We start from the raw sequence: 21,227 nt of genomic DNA, 5'->3' as shown, positions 1-21,227 counted from the left end.
TGTTTTGGTCCTGGTCATCAACAGTTCAACAGAATGTGGCACGCACACCTCTAACGGGTGCCCCATAACAATATTTTCACATCTCTCAATGCTGACACCCGTTGCAGCAACGGATTTGAGACATCCGGGCAACGCTGCGGCTACTGGGTCTAAAGTAGCTGAGAAATAAGCAACTGGTCTACGGGCATTCCCATGGATTTGGACCAACACAGACAACGCACAACCTTCTCTCTCACAACAGTAAAGAAAGAATTGTTTATTGTAATCAGGCATTCCCAATGCCGGAGCACGACACAGGTCCTCTCTCAGCTGTAAGAATGCCATCAAACAGTCTTTGTCCCATGGTACCGGATCACTCACCTCTTTGTGCGTCAGTTTTTGCAAGGGCTTTGCTTTCAGTGAAAAGTTCACGATCCACTGTCGGCAATAACCCACCATCCCTAGGAACATCCTGACCTCTCTCTGTGTCTGAGGCGCATTCATTTTCATGATCGCCTCTATCCTGTCTGGTGACACTTTTCGTTTGCCTTTCTCAATTCTGTGTCCCAAGTACTGCACTTCTGTCAGGCAGTACTGCAATTTTCCCGGGGATACCTTATGCCCATTGGCAGCTAGGTGATTTAACAAAGCAATGGAGTCTTCCCTGCAAGCTTCTTCTGTTTCTGACGCCACAAGGAGGTCGTCTATGTACTGGACCAGAACTGACTTCTGGGGCAGCACTAGACTTTCAAGATTTTTCTTCAAAAGCTGGTTAAAGATCGATGGGCTCTCTGTATACCCCTGAGGGATACGACACCATGTTAGGACGCGATTTTCCAGCTTAAATGCGAAAAGAAAATGGCTATCTTCGTCCAAAGGGATCGAAAAGAAAGCCTGACAAAGATCGATCACAGTGAACCACTCAGCTTGGAATGGAATCTGAAACAGTATCACTGATGGATTCGGTACCACTGGACAACATGAAACGACTATGTTATTAATCTTTCGAAGGTCCTGCACTATCCGAAATTTCCCATTTGGTTTCTGTAGACCCATAATCGGGGAGTTGCATGGACTACCCACGATTTCTTTCAGTATTCCCTGTTTAATCATAGACTCGATCACGGGTTTTATACCTGCAATCGTTTCTGGAGTCAATTTATACTGGGGTGTTCTTGGGAACTCAGCATGCGGTTTCACTACAATTTTCACTGGGTCTACCCCTTTGACCAATCCAATCTCTTCCCCAGTGAAATCCCATACTTCTGGTGACACTGTCTCTCTCAAGTCCCAGGGAAGCTCGTCTACTGTCAAAGTAGGGTACAGCTCCACGCATATTCTAGAGTTTGCAACTTTGAAATCTGCATCATCATCATTAGTCAATACCTCCACTCCCTGGGGTGTACAATATATAGTACAATTCAATTTGCACAACAGGTCTCTTCCTAGCAGACACACAGGGCTTGAATCGCAAACCACAAATTGGTGCTCATCGCTGTACTTCCCTATTTTCACCTGTACCGGTTCTGTCAATTGGCTGGTTATTCTCCTGTTTGCGACCCCTACCACCTGTATGGTCTCTCCAGACATGGGCAGGTCTGGAACTGCAGCTGATCTGATCGTGGATCTAGTGGCTCCTGTGTCCACCAGAAATGTCGTAGGGCACCCTGCTACTTCTGCTTCCACATAGGGTCCCCTCTGATCTACCTCTAAGGCTGCCCCAAGGGTGCAGTCTTCTCTTTCCACTCTCTGTCCGGTTAATGGGTCCACATAATAGCATTCTTCACCTTCCACAAACAGGGGCATTTGTCTATAGGTCTTACCCATACTCCCTACTCGAGGAGGTTGCGGGAACTGGGCTCGGGGAGGAGCCCCCCCCCCTTTGAGCACCTTTCCTTGGTATGGCGTCGCCCCTCTCATAGGTGCGCTCTGGACCTCTTCCTCCTCTATCTCTTGCTCTCCGATCTCTACATTGTAAGGGCACTCGCGTTTCCAATGCCCCAACTCGTTGCACTGGTGGCACCTAGTCGTTTTCTTCAAGGTAGCTATGTCTACTCTGGGTCTAAAGGTAGTACTCTCCTCATTACCCTTGTTCTGACTGTACTGCTTCTTACCTCCTGTACCTGTCCCTTGCTGCTGTTGTTGCGGTCCCCCCTTTCCTGCTGTCTGCAATTGTACCACCATCAGCTTCTCTTTTAGTTTCTTAGTCTTGGAGTCTACCTCATCACAGCAGTACCTGGCATATCTCAGTATTTCATCTAGGGGTCTACTTTGCCAACAAATCGAGTGTTGCTGAATCATTAAACTAATATCCGGTCTCAGTCCCAGGACGAACTTGGACACGAATTGCCCTATGTCCTTTGGATCCATTACATCCAAGCCGCTATACTGTTTAAACGCTTTCAGCAATCTCTCGTAATATTCGTGAACTGTCTCTTTGGGTTCCTGTCTCGTTCTGTCTATTCTGACCCAATCTATGTCTTGCATTGGCACTTTTTCTTTCAGCCAAGTCATCACTCTCTCGAATTTTGCCATCACGATCTCGGACGGCCCATTAGTCCTAGCATCTCTCTCTGGCTCCGTTGTGGGCCACTCAGCGCTAACCTTGCATGCTGTCCACAGATCTCCTGGTACTACAATGTCAAACAGCGTGTTCAAATCTATCCATAGGACTTTTGAGATCTTTACAAACCTCTCGACTTGCTTGTACCACTCCACGGGGCTCTCTCGTAACTTGGGGAAAGATGTGGTAAAAGCAGCTAAATCTCCCCTACTCCAAGGGACATGTACATAGCTCCCATTGGCAACTTCACGCAAAGGGTAAGCTTCTATTCCCTGCTGTCCTGGAGTCATACCAATCATGCTTCTCCTGCCGGTCCCTTTCTTGGACCACCTCTCTTCCCATTTATCTAGTGCTCTCCATGTCCTTATTCCAGTAATCAGTTCCCTTATGTGTGTTTTCAGCCCAATCGTTCTCCTCTCATCTAGGTCTCGATCTGAGTAATGTAGCCTGTGGTTACCCTGTAATGCTTTGGTTCTTGACAAGTCCACCATATATTTGCCTGCTAGTTCGACTAACTTCTCATGGACTGCTCTCGCCTTTCGTGTGATGTCCTTTGCCATATACAGTATTTCATCCTGTTCATACATTTCCATTCTTTCTAAAGGCAGGGTACCATCTACCATGTCATCCAGATCTGACCTTAAGCTGGAGACATCAAGTCTCTTGGCTTTTATCTCAGCTCGCAATATGTCTTTCGAAGGGGGCTCACTGGTCTCCCTACCATCCCAACTTCTAGCTCTACGTTTGGGCTCAGGAGAATTAATGGGTGGCCTCCCTTGCTCCCATCTCTCCAGGTCCCATGCTCGGCCATCCAATCTTGGAAGGTGATGGAACACGGGCCTGTTATCCCTACTCCCTCCTTGCCCACTCTCGTCTTCTTCTCTCCTCTCACCGCACATCTCTCTGTTATTTTCCCTCTGTTCGCTACACTCCCTTTGCCTCGTATCGCTCAGTATCCGATACGATCCTTCCTGGTTCCCCATATTCCCTGGGCTGCGCTCATTTCTGTCATCACAGGGACTATGGTGCGACCTCTCACAACTCCCATTCTGTTCTCTGGTGCCGGGCACACAGTGTGGACACTTAAAGCTGTTCCTGTACTCTTGCGCTCTCCTCTCCTCTTCACTGAGTATCGGGCACGCCACCCCTCCACTCCCGGGGCCCCCGTTTTCCAGGTCTGTTCTACCTCCATTCCGGGCCCAATGGGTGACTCCCCTACTCCCTCTACAGTCCCACTCCGGGCTACTCTCCCCAGCCCCGCAGTGAGTTCGTGCTCTGCTGTCCTGACTTTCCCTTTCTGCTTCTGCAGCATTGATGCACTTTTGAGCCTTCACTGCCTCATCCCACTGCTTCATGTACTCATTTAGCTCTTGAAAGGATTTTCGTCCAGATCCCCTCAGATCCATTGGCCATCTAGGGCCCCCAGGATCTCCTCCTGGGTCCCCTGCTGTGTGCATCGGGGTACTCCACTCTCTGGGTATCGGCATCTGACTTGGGGAATTAGTGGTATCGTTCCTCCTTGCCTGCTCTGCTCTTTCTCTGTCTTTCCGCTTCCGTTCTTCCCCTTTTGCTCTCTCTTGGTCATATATCGATATTATAGGACCTATGGTAACAGGTACCTGTAGTGCATCTGGTAATGGGTAGGATGTGGCGCTTTCCGTTTCCGGTGCTCTTTGTACCACAAACCTACCGACTACCTGTTGCACCTGACTAGGCTGGAGCAACTCTTTCTTTGGCTCAGGATCCCACTGTGAACTGGGAAGCGGTCTATGCTCTCCTGCAATGCCCCCCTTTTCTCCTTCAGTATTCTCGACCTCTCCCCCTGCTCTATTATACGGGGGTGGCCTGTCTGTCAGTAATCTGTTTATCAGGCTGTCCTCTGTTTCGCTCTCATCATCTTCTTCTAGGGGGCTTTTATTTACTGGCGCCTCTAACACTGGGTACAGTTTATTTATTTCCAAATTATGCACTCTCCATCTTTTAGCATCCGCATCCCACCTGGCATCCTGTACTGCCCTTACCGAGCGTTTCACCCTTTCTTGTCGTCTGTTCATATTCCTTTCATGCGCTGCCCTAAGCCATGCTTCAAGGGCTTCAAACTGGGTTGGTCTAGGCAAGGGTCTCTTTGAGGTCATGACTGATTTCAATCGATGTAACACCTCTAATCTGAACGTCCCGTACTTCGGGAACGTCAGTTCCTCGTTTCCTTCAGTAATCTTACTCCACTCTGATATCCAAAGGATCGTATGCAACCCAACATTTACTGCCATATGACGAGCTGGCGTACCCTCCGGCGGGGCTTCTTCCCCTTCATACGATCCTCTCCTCTCTTTCTTAAACAGCGCTTTCAACCATTTAAAACACTTCATAATTATGCGCACAAAATCCAGCCTCGCTACTCTGTTTACTTCCTGATGACAATCCACCAATCCTGTCGCGGCTTTGCTAGCTTGGCCTATCACAGCGCGGTCTTTCTCCTGTCAGCCAATCACGTCGCGACCCTGTATGACGTGTTCGCTAGCTGGCCTATCACAGCGCGGTCTTTCTCCGGTCAGCCAATCACTGCGCGACACCACCTGACGTCTCTTTTCTCCGCTTCGCAGCAGCACCCCTCCTTTCTCAACTCGTCTCCCGGTTATGCATGCGTCCCATTCATACACTGAAAAATGACTACTTCCGACCAAGCGGTCACTTCTCTCGACTGTACGTCCACAGTCTATCTGTAATTGTCAACACAACTGACGAGATGTCTATCGTCTCTCTGATAGGTTACTTACACACACAGTAACTTCCGACCAGCGTCCGTTACTCACGCACTCACTCTTACGTTCCCCCTATCTCGGTCTCTCGGGTGATCAATGGTACCTCATGACCCCCTTCACACTAGTTGACAATTACTCTGGGTGTCCGATACACCCGAACCACTTAAGCTCTCCTTGAACTTAAGATTTCCACCGGTTGCGCGCGCTCACAACCTGTTCCACAGTCACTCTACAGACATTCAACTCCGCCAGACATTACAACATAGACACAATACAAAAACACCGCAATCTAACACGCATAACCCTTTATACTCACTCTCGACCGATACTGCTGCTTTTTCTGTCTCACGTCATCCGGATCTTCATCTGCGGGCTGTTCTTCCGATCATCGATTTCTAGGGGCCTTGGGGTAAGCTAACCTGGCCTAGGTCACCGTCCTCAAGAAGGCAACCATCCTCTGCTACCAACTGAAAGGGCGAGATTTTGATCGATACCTTATATCTATTGATCCAAACCTCGATCTGGTCGACTGAACCTTTATTGCCTGTCTTGGAAGGAAACAGTACACCTATCTGCAAATTAGTTCACCCAAGAAAGGACTCTACTCTCAAAGATCACGGACAACTTCTAGGTTTCAAAAGTTTATTGTAAAGATATAATGAGCTGCAAATACAAGCATCTCAGAATGAGATTCACGAGATACACAGGTCCAATTACATACATGTGCTCTCGAAAAGCCCTCAGACGAGCAACAGAAATCACTAACACAAGTTCTAAAAATAGCAAAGCTATCAGCATAGACGCATATCTCTCCTTCATTTAGGTTGGAGGAAAACAAACACAGGTTAGGCGTCCCTACCCTGTTCTAGATGGTATCCCTACTTAACCAAATCCCAACCTAACAAAGGTGTCAGCAATGAATGACCCCCAAGGGAAGTCACCCACTCTAAGTCTCTTGGTGAAAACCTAAAGTTCTCCAGTCATGACCCCTCACTGCCTACCCATCCGCTCTCTAAAGGGTCCTCAGGTCTCTGCTCTAACTCCACCCAGGGGTGCTGTCCCTAATACAAAACAGTCAACAACATTTGAGACGCCCCTTGCGAAACGCCTCTCACGTGGTGCAACTTCAGGCTTTTTCCATGATGCTTTGTATTGGGCCTCAGACGTTAGAGTTGACCTTGCTTCTCAGTCTCTTCTCCGGCCCGCTGATACCCCTTAAACATTCCAGAACCCTCCTCCATGTCTGGGCCGTCTACTGAACAGGCCTCTATTCATTCACTTATAATTGGATCCCCCCTTTCCTGTTGCAGACAGATATCTGCCGCCAAGAACCCAACTCTCATAGACTTCTAAAAAAAGCTTGCAACATTTCTCAGCCCAGACATGTACGTATAAATCAATGCTAAAACATTTCAGGCCTACAATATTTCACATTATGATTATAGCATTCAATTTCTTCATTTACTTAAAGCATGTTAAAACTCTTATTCTATTATTTAGAAAACATTACTCTAAATCATAGTCCATTAATGCAATGACCAAAAACGTTAAACAATCTGTGTCGTGAAAAGAAACACCTTCCCTTTTAGCTCCAGCTCTGGCCCTGAGGCCTACCACGTTCTGCGTTTTACCACAGACCATCTTATATGTTAACAGCTACACGACATAGATTCAAAATAATCACGTCTAATAAAATCATATAATGTCACACCTTTCTGTATTAATTCCACTTCTACTTAAATCTCTATATTAGCTATATATTTAGAATATAATTTCAGACACTATTAGCACTCATGGCATTTCTCTTCATGAATTATGCTCTCTATAGGTAAGTGTGATGTACTCATATATTTATATCAGTTTGCGCTCTCTCACTATGCCATTAGTGTACATTTGCTTCTCAGATTGACAGCCACACCTGACAGTACACAAGTTAGCAGCTGCTCTGTTGTTTTTATCTGTGATTTACTGAAAAATAAAATTGTCAACAATAATAATAATAATAATAATAATGAGTAAATGATATGCTTAATTTCACATGGGGTCCAAGAGAGGTGCTCACCCAAATTCAATTCAAAATGTGCCCAGATGGTAAGGGTTTGACACAATGGATACCCAGCAAATTAACCCAACAGACCCAGGTGAAAGAGCATTTCTGTAACTGGAGTCACTTAGCAGGTTGACCAACAATTACATCTCTCAGATAAGAAAGAAGAAAAGAGATAGCAGGGGGATTAATTAGCCTGTCTGGTGACTCATTTCAAACCATCCAAAGGTTTTGTTTTAACTTTTCTCGAGACAATTTCGACTCTTGAGCCCAAGTGCAAATTAGTTAAGAATATATTTTATTAATGCGAATTAGTTCCTATTTTGTATACAACATTAATTCATAACATTGGTCATACGTGCTCATAGATTTACATAAATTAAGGTTTTTTGAACCTCGTGAAGAAACGTCTCCATGAGTCACAATATACACGTGGGGAGGGTGTTCTTAAATACAATTATTTTGGCAAAACGTGTACGTTGGTATTACTTTATACACAATTAGATGAATGCTATGAAATGGTGTGTTAACCAATCGGACTAAACACAAATTGGAGTAATAATAGAATGGGATTGCTTTAGTTGTTTATTTGTATTGTGCTAGCCTGGGTGCAACTGTCAGGAGATCTAAATGCGATCCTAATCTAAGGTCAAAGTTCATAGTACATTTAAGCTTTTTCCATTCCCTCTGTTTGGAAAAAATAGCACAGTTTGGACCCTACGAGAAAAGGATCTAAATGGTTTGCCACTCAATGGGTATCCTTTAATCCATACAACGTTCTTTTCTCATACCTTCTCATATACCACCTGTAAGCCACACTGCTCAATTTACTTTCTTTCACAAATGTTTGAATAGGAGAATGCTGCAACCTTTATTATTCAGAAGGTTCAGGTTTTCACTACCAACAAGAATGCACTTTTATCCCACTATCTAGAAAACAGGGATACCTCATAATAGATGATATTTGAATCAATTATTGTACTTTATTGAAGATATTATAGATGAGGACTCAGGTGGACCAAGAGCAAAACGTGAATTTTCACAGCACCCCTCATGCCTGAATTTATAAAGCTATTGCGCATGTGCCCAAGAGTCAGTGTGGCTTTTATAGTTCATTGCCTGTTCAATAAAACCAGGGGGAGTTCGCTCCCTAAAGGTCCTGCTAAGAACTGCCATGATAACAAAATTGGCTAGCATTTCTTAGCCACAAATGCCTTATATCTGCTACTATAAGACCTTTTTTAATACCAATCATGTACTAAAGCTAAATTAGTGTCACAGTACATTATTTGAGAGGATCCTTATGCAAATAATTCTCATGCATCAGTGACTGATTTATTTAACACATAAATAACCAGAAATGGCCAATTATCGGAATTCCATAATTATATAGACACTGGTGACCGGTACTGAAATCAGTGTACTAAAATGTCCAGTCAAGATTAGTCCACAGACTATGTAAGCATTATTAGGTTAATGAACGAAACACCCAGCTCTTCATGTTTAACACAGCGATTACACTGGTCTTCTTAGTTACAGATAGTGGTGCAATTCTACGAAATTCTAATCCAGATGCTCGCCTCTCTACTCTTTGTATTTACCTCTATTTATATTGGGCTGTATAGTAAATCTGCTCCATAATGCCTAGAGTGCTGGATTTGCCTAAAAACAGCCATTGCAATAGCTCAGTGTCACAAGTATACACTGCTGACATCTAACTGCTACAGGAATATAATAAGTCACTGTGTTCACTCAAGATGCCATTCTTAGGCAGTTAGTTTAATGAATAGCTGTGAGTTGGTTTCTAGCAACAAGTGTAATATGTGGAATTTATTAATTGAAGGAGAGTCAGAGTGTTAGGTATTGGGGGGGTCTTTGTAAAGTACTACAACAGTATTATGTAGAAGTATACACTTGAAGATACAGGTACAGCAAAAGGATATCTAATGTTTCTTCTGAGTTTAAATTGTGACTATTCTGAGACTGCAATGAAAAATAATGTACCTTTATGCAAATGTTGTTTTGCTCTTCCAATGAATTTCTCTTTCTAATTGACCTTTGTAATAAATGCTCACTGATATGTTTCAATATGTTTCCATAGAATCTATTATTTCCAAACCAGCCCCTCCAACCTAGCAGCAGGTACTCAGTGTCTCCAACAGGAGATCTCACAATCACCAATATTCAAAGAGCAGACTCCGGATACTACATATGCCAGGCACTCACTGTTGCTGGAAGCATTTTGGCAAAAGCTCAGCTGGAAGTTACAGATGGTAAGTGTGGATTTTCTTTCAAGTAAAGAGAACGTATCCCCCCATGTTATTTCTCGCCACACCTATACATGGTTTACATGCTGTTGCAAAACTTGGATAGATGCTTACATGTGATCAGCAAAGTAACACTGAGTTTGAGCAGCTAATTACCTTTTCTTGCATGTGATGTCTATTTTGCTATGGACTAGTTTGCTCAGCAGCACTCCACCACTCATTATAGAAGGGATGATGCTCCTTCCACCACAGTTCACACCAATGTGATTTCTTAATTGTTGGTATTACCAGTTTGTATGCTGCATACACATTAGTAATTGTCTCAAGTTTTTTGTTTGAGTTGACCTTTCTAAATGTTATTTCAGACAAATAACAATGCAAAATTTCAAAGTTAAAATACTAAATTATATTACAAATAAAGTTGTGTGAATGAAAGCCATTTTCCCTTTCCTCAGCTGCTATTGATTAAAGTACTTTTAGGAATGCTGTCCTGTAAAAAGGTGTTGTCAAATTGTTCAAGCTTTGCTGGTGTAGATTGGAAAAAAAGGGACTCGCGCTCAGTATGTTTTCTACTAATCCAAGGCACAACATTTTCAAAGAGAAATAAAACTGTCTTATTGTTAGTCAATCAAGACCAGCACCACTTTCTCCTCAGTATTTTATTTAATTTAAAGGTGCCACAATATCCTTTAATAGTCAGTCACAGTAAATGAGAAAACATAATTATTGTGGATATATATTACAGCTAAACAGTTTTTACATATTCCACAATCAAATATTCACAAACATTTTACTTTTACCGTATATTCCTGCGTAGAGAACACAAAAACATGAGCGTTCCACCATTTTCATGAAAGTGCATTTGGAATTGCATCTTCCCACATATTGTAGTGCTATGCCAAGGTTTTAGAGATCCCCCTCCAGTTATGAAGATCAATTCATGCATGGTGTGTTTTAGAAGTCGCTCTCAGGTTCGTTGTTCTAAAATGACTCCCCTTTATCATTTTCCAAGTCTTTATAATGGGTTGTTTAAAAGCTTAAATAATATGCCAAACTTCATATACCATTGAAGATATTAATATAGGTAAAACACAGTTCTAGCAATTCAACATTATCCTTTAAAAGGTTATTTCGCTGTTGACACCTACGGTGTATTTCGTTGCCAATGGCATTGCAAACATTCAGGAATGTTCCTTTACAAAATAATGTGCGATTTTCATTCATGATTGAGTGATACCTGGAAATAATGTCTTTAAATGTTTACTATGAACTGTAAGAAGGACAAACATGTTAATAGAATGTAATAACATGTACTTGAGTGATTCAAGTACCTTAATACAGAATCAACAAATCCGTTACATTTTTACCAGGCTCTTGTTCCCATTAGAAGTATAATTGGGTAGTACTGGAATAATGTAAATTCTTGTCTCAACTTAGTGAAAGGCGTTTTATTCATAGTCCTATTACCCAGTATTACTGTATGAAAAGACTTATGCCTGGCTCACAAATGCTTGAATACTTTGTGTTAGCTATGAGCTTGAGAAGCATACTGTCCAGCGTATTTAGAAAGTGTATGAATTGACTTACTCAAACCAACAACCATTACAAGACTGTCTGTGCCTATTCAGGCCCATACAGTATTTTTTTCTGTTGGATGAATTCCTAGCTTATGTGCAAAAGGCGTTACAGCTGTTTGAAGGCCATTTTGCATCTGATATTTCCAAGTATAAGCAGGCCTCATTTTGACTGTCCAGTTTTGGAGGAAGTGGACTTGCTTACATGATGGAGGCATATCAGAGATAGGCATGTTAAAGAAAGACAATATTGAATTGTATTGTCAAGTGTTATTAGTAATTTAATGTCTTGTTGGGAATCCCTTAACTATGAACTAGTAACCACATCAAGGTGCAACTTTCTAATCAGCATAAAAAACCTTCAAACATTTCACAGTCTCATAACTTTGCTCACTGGAGTCTTTGGTTTACACAGTTGAAAGCCATCATGTAGTCTATAAACCAACAGTACAGTTTAGACCCTGTAAACAGATGATCCAATTTATCAGACATATCAGAAGAGCACAATTGGCTGCAAATCCCCATGTGATCGGTTGCAGTCATAGGTATCTTTAATGCCAAAGGTTTTATATGCTTCTTATTCTTGCTTCTCTATTTGTTATTTGGCCAAATTGCACTGATTTTACCATTCTTGGGTTCAATGCAGTATTTGACCACAGTTCTAAAAAGACTAAAGTATCCCAAATATCAAGGGAGACACTCTAAAATCAGTGTCCTCCTGACAGTATTTATGTCTACCTTACAAAATAAAAACCGGCATCATGATAACTTCGTGAAGTTTCAATAACATTTTAAGAGGACTGCCCAGGCGTCGGCATTGCAAGAGCTTCATGGAATATGCCACAAATTGTCTACTTCCTCTCCAAGTTTTTGATTTGATTGGCATGGTACTACCTTGGCATTGGAATCCCCAGTTAATATTGTCATTAGTATGCCTGTAAGTCTCTTCTAATCATACGCTGTCAGTAAGGAGTCTGCGGAAATCTCCAACGTATAATAAAGCCCTTCTTCTGATGAATCAGTGGGACTTGAACCTTGTTCTTACGTTTCTGATGTACGCTCCCTTTGAGCCACTTCACAACTGTCCTCTCCGTCTTCTTACTTTGAAGACTGCCTTCCTGGTTGCCATCACCTCTGCCAGGAGAGTGAGTGAGCTCCAGGCTCTTTCCTGTACACCCCCTTTCCTTTCTGTCCATCCGGACAAGGTTGTGTTAGGTACTAAGCCATCTTTCCTGCCCAAGGTTGTCACGGCCTTCCATATCGGGCAGTCTATCACCTTGCCCACCTGCTTTCCGCCACCGCATCCCTCTAAAGAGGAAGAGCGGCTCCAACATCTGGACCCAAAACGTGCGCTTTAATTGTATTTGGATAGCACACGCGTTGGATGACCAACTCTTTGTTGGTTACGTGGGTGCTAAGAAGGGAAAAGCGGTGCACAAGCGGACCATCTCGCGGTGGATCATCTTGTGTATCCAGGCATGTTACTCCTTGGCTAAAAAGGAGCCCCCTGTTGGATTGCGGGCTCATTCCACCCGGGCCACGGCTACTACAACTGCTCTGGGCCGGGGAGTGCCCTTGCAGGACATTTGCCAGGCAGCTACGTGGGCCTCGCTGCACACGTTTGCAAGACACTACTGCCTGGACAGTCAAGTCCGGAGGGATGGCTTCTTTGGCCGTTCCGTCCTCCAGGACTTTCTGGTGTGATTATTGGTTCGCAGACCCACCACTGGGGTTGGTATTGCTGGGGTATTTATTCTAAGGTAAGGAATCTATCACTAACCTGTCTCTTTCAGATGCACAAGTTACTACTTGTGTAACGATATATCTGTAAGAGACATTAGTTAGTGATAGATTCCTTACCGACCCACCCATCCTCCCCGTTATGCGAACCGATATCTAGGGTTAAGGTCATCCCCTTTCAGGGCCCTAGTTTCATGGCACCAGTGTTGGTTCTATCATGGCTCTGCGTATCTGGCGCGGAAAAGCTGTGTATCAGAACTGACGTCAGCACGCATGGGCGGCGTCTAAGTACTCCGACGACGTCATTCCGGCACTAACGACGCCGACGACGGACGTGGAGCCGCTGACGATGCCTGCCGGCACGCAGGGGTATTACTACGCAAAAATTTTCCGGATCCAGTCTGACGCCTGGGGATATTCTAAGGTAAGGAATCTATCACTAACTAATGTCTCTTACAGATATATCGTTACACAAGTAGTAACTTGTGCATCAGCATCAGCAAGCATATTTGAACCTCCACTTAAATTGTTGAAACTGTTTTTGAGAGAAATACGTTTGATTGTTTAAAATTTATTCAATTAAAGGCTAGCAGAGGATCAGAGAATCATGCTCCCTAGTTTTGAACAAGGTATAAATATGCATATGTGCAAATAACTTTCCACTGCTGCTAACACAAAGTAACATGCAGCCTTGTCCCATGACATTTGCATATGCGGGGGGAAATTAATTGACACCTCTCTGATATGCTGCTTATGTACCATATTGAGATGGATATTTGTGCTGATGAGTGGATCCTTGGCAAGGATGCGTCTTCCAATTCTAGGGCTCTAAGATGAAGGCCCTTTCTTGACACACTCAAAGCTTATTTCTAACATTGTACAGCCTTCTACATATCGCAGCTTCACAGAGGCTATGCCAGATTATGTCTGCCAACATTAATAATGCAAGGTGCAATCAGCCTCTGGCCTCTCAGAGCTTCATCTCTTCTGATACACAACACCTCAGAAAATTCTCTTGTCTACAGAGAGCATAAAAAGTGACTTTCAATTACTCATGACACAGGTTCTCACAGAACCCTAATCATTCAGGTTTCCTCTCCACCGAAGTGAACAAGACACAAAGGATAGCAAAGGAAAAAGAGACACAAAACCAAAATGAACATGGGCAGTTTTACGCTCTTATCCCCTGCTACTGTGCCCTTTCCAATGCCATTTATCGAACCTTTGCGTTTGTTGAGACAATTTATCGATTAACACCCATTCATGAGCTGACACAATTTAGATAAAAATATATCCCAAACAGAAGTTGATAAAAAAAAATTAGTGGGCGCTTCCAGCTTGTGCTGGAAGAATGTCTACCATTATCCTCATCAAAGCTATAGTTAATTTTTATGGGGCCTTAGACCTACGGTATTTGCACAATCTTGGATGGCTTTTAACAGCGTCCCTCAGCAATCTGTCACATCCAATAATACTGGTTGGAAGTAAGCAGCACATAGTGAACCAGGACACGCACTTCCCCCATTCTTAATTGTGTTTAGGTTTTCATCTGGTTTGCAGTATATAATTTGAAGAAAACCTTTTAGCAACTTCTCTTAGGACACACTAACTCCGATTTTTATTTAAACTTGTGTGGACAGGTATAAGGTCAGGAAGTTAAATGTATGCGTGGATCAGCTTTTCAACTGTCTGGTAGATAGCATAGGCCAATTCCTGAAAGCAAAACTTAAGCACCCCTTTGGTCTCCATAGGTTACTTCACAGCTGACTCTTACCACAATAAAGGCACTACTATGTGTCACTGTAGCATCACATATCTTTTCCAGCTTCCTCCAAACCAACTGAATTAGGTTTTAAAAGTTATATATTGGGGCATTGAACCAATTAGCTTGCATAAAGGTTTGGTCCTATGGCCATAGCTATTAATCCTTACTGAGCAGAGGATGCTAAGAGTTTATGAATGTTTTACTTTGACAGCATTACGGAATGCTCTGTTGCCTAAAATATCCTTGATGTAGGATAGTCACATTGCATTCATGTCCTTAGCAAGACAAGACATTCTTTCAGCCTGGTTGCAGTGATACCCCTCTAGGATGATCAAGTTTAAGTGATAGCTGTTTTTGTTATCACCGCACTGAAATAAACAATCACCCATACCTTTTCTATGGCAATGTGACTGCCACTAATTTGCAGGGACCAGATCGGTTTGTGTTGGGAATGTCCTGAGATGCCCTTACCGGACATTTTCCTTTCCGACAGAGGCCATACAAGAGCCCATTTTATAGACATTTTGGAGAAGCAGGGTCCCTATATCTACCCCATCTCCGTTGGCTCCTGCTGCCAAGGTGTCATCAATTTATTTATTGTATTTAGCAGTTTTGTATACCTCAAATAAGACGGAGTGGTGTTATACAGGAGTATTCTCTTGGGGAAGAACTGTTACAATGTCAAAGAGAGGAACGGTGTTCCCATAGTGGTAGCCGTATTTGCAAACTAATACTTGTTAAATAACAAATACATAGGCATAGGTACATAAGCTATGATTAGATATTATCGCCACTGACTGTGGAAGAGGAGATGGCTTCTAGACTATGTCTGTGAAATAAACAAGGAAATACCCATACCATGTGTCATTACAGAGTAGTGTGGGGGTATTTACCACACTAAGGTCGATATCATTTCTCCAGGATAAGGTATTCGACAGCTGTCGTAAAGTCCTTGTAATCTGGAATTTCAACATGAAAAGGAAGCATAACACGCATATTTGATTTTGAATAAATGCCACGTTTTTCCTTTTTTGGGACTCCTCCCATAATAGATTTCGGCATATTTGATCTGCCATAACCTATAGCAGAAAACTGTGAAGGAAACACAGCTTGTAATTCCTACTTCCGTGCAAACTCCTATTTGCCATGAAATGGATTGTAGCCCTGAAATTTTAAAAAGTGCTGCAGTATGATAAGATTGCCAAGCTGTTGGCAAGGATTGCTGTAGTTAGCTGCTCCTATGATCAGTTACACGAGGAAGGGACGCTGGGTTAGCTGGTTAGTCAGTTACCTTTCAAATGATAGCAGTGTTTAATTTCCTTGCTTTGACTAACTCATTAATGGTATATTGTCTATGATGAATTTTCACCATTAAGGCTGCGGTTTGTGCACAGGCCTATTACTGCTCCCTCAGAGATGCACACAGACAATAAAAGTTAGAAAAGATGTATAATGCTGAATAATGGGGCTTTCCAGAGGAACATATTCATCACATGTGACAGATGCATGGAGCGAGGTCAAACACATGCACATTGCTATTTTCGGCATAGAAATTGCTCCCTTCTCTTTGTTTCTTGAAAATCTCCGCTTCTGTGACAAGAAGAGATAATTTCTTGCTTAACCTTGTAGTTTTACATGCAATGTCTTGGATTCGAGGGGCCGTTCAGAGATGGCAGTCTGACCTTGTTGATGTGACCACTTTGAACTGCCTTTCCTGTGCATGACAACATGATGCATTTTCGCACATCTCAAATTTGCATGTAGATTAAAAGCTCATTTAATATGAATTTAAAGGCAATATTTTTTCATATCCGTCACTGCCACTAACTGATGAACTACAACCCCAGTGAATGGAATAAATAGAACAGTCATACATTAGTGGAAAAGACATTGAGCTGTTAATATCTGCACCTGCCTGGTGCTTCAGTAACGCTGTATTTTTAGGATCTGTTGCAGAAATTGAGTTCAAATATACCACTGCTAAACAGTCCGTTCTTATAGAGACAAGGCATTTAGCCTATTTTAGTCTTTATACATTTTTATAGAACAAAAAAATACTTTATGTGCCTTTTCATTTACTTACCAAAGCATCACCTCCAAATCTTATTTCTTCTTAAGAATCTACACGTAATTACATCATTGATGAGATCTGAGTTTGCTACTTTGCCTCTTAAAACAGTTAAATCTTCATTCTCAGTGTTGCGGTAATCCTCCCAGTAATTTCAACCCTGAAGTTATCAATAGTTGGGGTACCGAAAGTCTGAATGTGGGAGGAAGTTACTTGGAGATTACAAGTCGGATCATGAGTAACTTTCTAAATGGGAAATTACTAATGGATTCAGAAATTCCTGATTATATTTTCTAGTATTTCCCTATTTCTCCTGGAATTTCACCAAAATAGTTTGACTGCTTTCAGTAACAGATTTGTTTAGGTTACTCGCGGATCTCATATTTCCAGTGGGATCAGTAATTGCTTTACTGCCCCATCGGAATTAAGAGGCCACTCAAAATAAGGACCTTAGTTGGGATTTGCTGTTAAATGTCAATATCAGAATTCTTAATTTATAGCTTTTGTCTTGAAAGTCCTACTAGTAATGGAATGCGGAGCTGTGTCACGCTGTTTGAAAATATGCATTGGAATCTAATTGGTCTCTCGGGATGGTGAATGAACCAGAGTATGTTGCAAAATGGAGATACAGCATTGACATATTGGATGGTACTAAACTGGCAATCGGCCTGGGACTAAATTTGAGGATGAAAAAAATGGTCACAATAAGTGCTGCAAGAATATCATAGATTAAAAAAAAAATCAGGCCATGAAAGGTGCTTGCCAATTTATTTACATTTTTCCTAAGATTTCTGTTGGGTTTGTGCACTCTGGTTTGCAATGTGTTCCCGTCCATGAAAATTGAAGGCTTCCTTCTCAGGCATTTGAATGATTTGCCTCACTGCTGTCTGAAACTAGTACAGAATGTTTCACCATTCTGAAGGCAGTGTGTCATTATTACAATTGTAATATTTATGTATGATTTACCGTCAAGTTGCTGCAATGAATTTCTAACACCGAGTGAACACATTCTGAAGGAAATGAGTGCTGGAATATATCAGTTATCATAAAGCTTCCACTTCACGTTTTTTATCCTTATGTCTCCAGTGGAATTAATACACAGAGATCTCGGAAAGGATAAAAGTGTGGAAATGTGCTGAGTTGCGTGGTAATTTTGTGATTATAGCTTGAGCTTAGAGAGCATTTTGCAGTAGTTGAAATTCATATATGGTTCGTCTTTCTCAAAAAGTCTAATTTATAAATGTACTATAACACCTAGGTGTGGAAAATCCCATTCTTTGTAGAATGGATTTGTAGCATAACCGAAACGCTCAATCAGTAATGTTTTCCTGTTTAGTATCTGTCCCCTGATTTGTATGGTGATATAAAAAAAATCTTTTTCTCTTTCTCGCCTTTCTTAGTGTTGACATTTCTCACTCTCTCACAGTCTCTGATGTTCTCACTCTTACTCAGTTATTCTAACTCTTTCTCGGGTTGCTCTCTTTCTTTCTCTGTTCATATTTAACCTTTTATTTTCTCCGTTACAATTGATCAAATGCCGATATTACAACTGTTTTACATCTTTTCCGTTTGCTAAATTAGTAATACGAGGCAATGACAGGTTCCCACAGAGAATACATGGAAAAAGACAACAGAATCACAGAAGTAGGAGAACGAAGGAAAAAGAAACATCTTAGGACAAAGCAACACCGCTATCCTGTTGCCACCTGGGCGGGACACACACCAAGATAACACCAGTGCCTAGGAGATGGCCAAAAAATATAATAGACTGATAGGATGAGGAAATTCAAGAGAGATAGACAATACCACCTTGTGCAAAACCCAAAATATTAGACACTTGCCTTCTTCAAGGATCTCTGCCTCTGAAGAGATCTGCAGAACATAAATGTTATACCCTGCGAATGTGAGAGCTTCAGCGTGGTCAAGAACCTTAATCGGTGCCTCAGGAAGATAACAATCTTGTGGTATCCTCCAAGCAACATAGTCTACAAAAAAATAAAACTAGAAACAAATCACCTCGATTCAATTCGACTACCTGTTAAACAGTGTACCAATCTCAGGGAGTTTGAAAAACCTTCCTGTGACTGCACATGCATCTGCCAGCTTTCTTTCCAAACATGGACAGGGGATTAGGTAGAGTGTCCCACAATCTGGAAGGAAAGGTCTCTTCTCAGAGATTCTGCAAGATACTCTAGTATCGTCTCACCCCTAAAACACGCAAAGCATATGCTGACATGACCATGTAAGCCTCCATTGTGGGGAGCCTAGAGCACACCTGAATCTTTGAAGATTTTATGGAATTGATTTCCTGTGCTGCCTAATATGTTTGTGTGAATATATATGAGATATATATATATATATATATCATGAATAAAACCCCCACAGATGAAGATGCACACAAGCCTAGGCGAAGCCCGCAGTTTCCAGCAGGATTCTTTATTTGGTAAAACCAACAGCATTTCCCAGATAACTTGTTTCGGAGCTTCAGTGCTCCTTGTTCACGGGCAGTCATGTAGAGCAGCAGTGCGAGCAAACACCAGTCACCTGATTGACTCCTTTTACACACCCTCCTGTGCGTGAATCACAATGGCCTCCTGGTACCTGTAGTGCTTGCCCTACATTCCCAATGAGTTCTGCTTCAAAACTTATTTCCATTCCAATAAAAAAAAGCTCAATTTATTTATTGTATTTAACAATGAAATCATGCAAGCAGAAGCACCGTTTGGACATTAAATTCACCGGCTGTATTACTGGAGGCTCAATTGAGCTGGTTCATCGGAATAGAAATAAGTGCGACCCATTTTGTCCGTTCCTGCTGGGGAAGGATTGGGAAATTGTTATATATATATATATATATATATATATATATATATATATATATATATATATATTTATATATATATATACATATAATAAAAACCCAATCCTTCCCCAGCAGGAACGGACAAAATGGGTCGCACTTATTTCACTATATATATATATATATATATATATATATATATATATATATATAAAATCCAACTTGCCTCTGGAGTGCCTCGTACACAGACAGGTACGCAGACAGCAACAATAACAGAATCCCCAGAGTCAGACTTCTTCTTTATAGATGTTTTTATTTATGCATTAAGTGGTGCATATCGTCAGACACGTTTCGGGCACGTCCGTGCCCTTGCTCACTGATATATATATATATGTTTGGCTCAAAAAATCCCCTCGGACAGAGAAGGAAGTGGCCGCACGCACGTGGTGTGGTATAATGATTTATTTACACGATAAAAGGACGCGTTTCGGCAAACGTGCCTTTTTCCCCTGTGTCAACACAAATAAAGACGTTCCCGCCATTTAAAGCATTCAAAGAGGTAACATTTTTTTCCGTTTGCATCGTTAGTTTCCCCTTCCGTTCGCAAGGGTTCAATTCATAAACATAGAGAGCAGACAAGAACATCAATCCCACTCTGGGGGCCATCTTAGAGTTAGTATATAAACAATATTTACATATAGCATATATCTATATCGTCTCTTCAAATCAAGTTAATAAAGATTAATTAATTCATGATTTCAAATTAATAACCTAGCTCTCATTCCTAGTATACATATATACAGTTATATCCATAATTTCATGCAAAATTGAGCCCTGGATGGGCATTATTAATACCACTGAGAAAATGTTAAAGCGAAAACATAATTGAGCCCTGGATGGGCATATCTACAGATTACAGTTCAATGAATCATGTATTCCACTGCAACGGGTATAACTACAGAGAATAATGCTGAAAGAGATACATGCTCGTCATTCATCATTTTATCTCAAATTCAAAAATCGATCCTCTGAAGTCAAATAGTTACAAGAGCATCTTATGTGTAAGCAAAATGCAACAGTATATTCTATCTTCAGTTACGTCAGAACCATCTTATCCTAAGTGTATTGCTAATTCTTCTTCAGAGTTAAGGCCAAAAGGAATGATTATACTCAAATCGATTATGTATCTCAATTCGAGTCTACGTAATCTTTGTACCCTATTGCCACCTCATTCACTTGCAGGAACGTGGTCAATACAGAAGAATTTGAGAAGTGACCGGTCACTATTATGGCTTTCAGAAAAGTGCCTTGCCACTGGATATGTCGGATCATTCTTTTCAATTGCACGTGCATGCTCTAAGATCCTTCTCTTCACAGGATGTTTAGTACTACCAACATACATTTTCATGCAAGGACATACCAGACAGTATACACAGAAAGGTGTAGTGCATGTAAGGAATTGATTAATCTTCCTGACCTCTTTCCTGCCTGGGACCTGATAGGTTAAAACTTTGGTGCTACTTTTACATGCCTTGCATTTTGAGCATGGGAAGAACCCTGTCATGTCACTTACTCTTTGAATGAAGGGGACTGACTCGTAATGGCTCCTTACTAATTGATCTTTCAGTGATCTGCTACGTCTAAAGGTAACTTGAGGTTGTT

At 41.8% G+C, this 21,227-nt stretch overlaps 1 protein-coding gene across 1 annotated transcript in view; it reads left to right on the top strand.

The window, feature by feature from the left end:
* ROBO2 (roundabout guidance receptor 2) overlaps positions 1–21,227 on the top strand; it is an 803,551-nt gene that overhangs the window by 600,850 nt on the left and 181,474 nt on the right. The window contains exon 8 of the mRNA XM_078658968.1: positions 9,453–9,624. Coding sequence (XP_078515094.1) covers positions 9,453–9,624 — 172 coding nt within the window. The remainder of the gene's footprint in view (positions 1–9,452; positions 9,625–21,227) is intronic.

Source organism: Lissotriton helveticus, chromosome 8 (genome assembly GCF_964261635.1).
Source record: "Lissotriton helveticus chromosome 8, aLisHel1.1, whole genome shotgun sequence".
NCBI classification, from domain to species: domain Eukaryota; kingdom Metazoa; phylum Chordata; class Amphibia; order Caudata; family Salamandridae; genus Lissotriton; species Lissotriton helveticus.
This window is presented reverse-complemented; position numbering and strand designations above follow the sequence as displayed.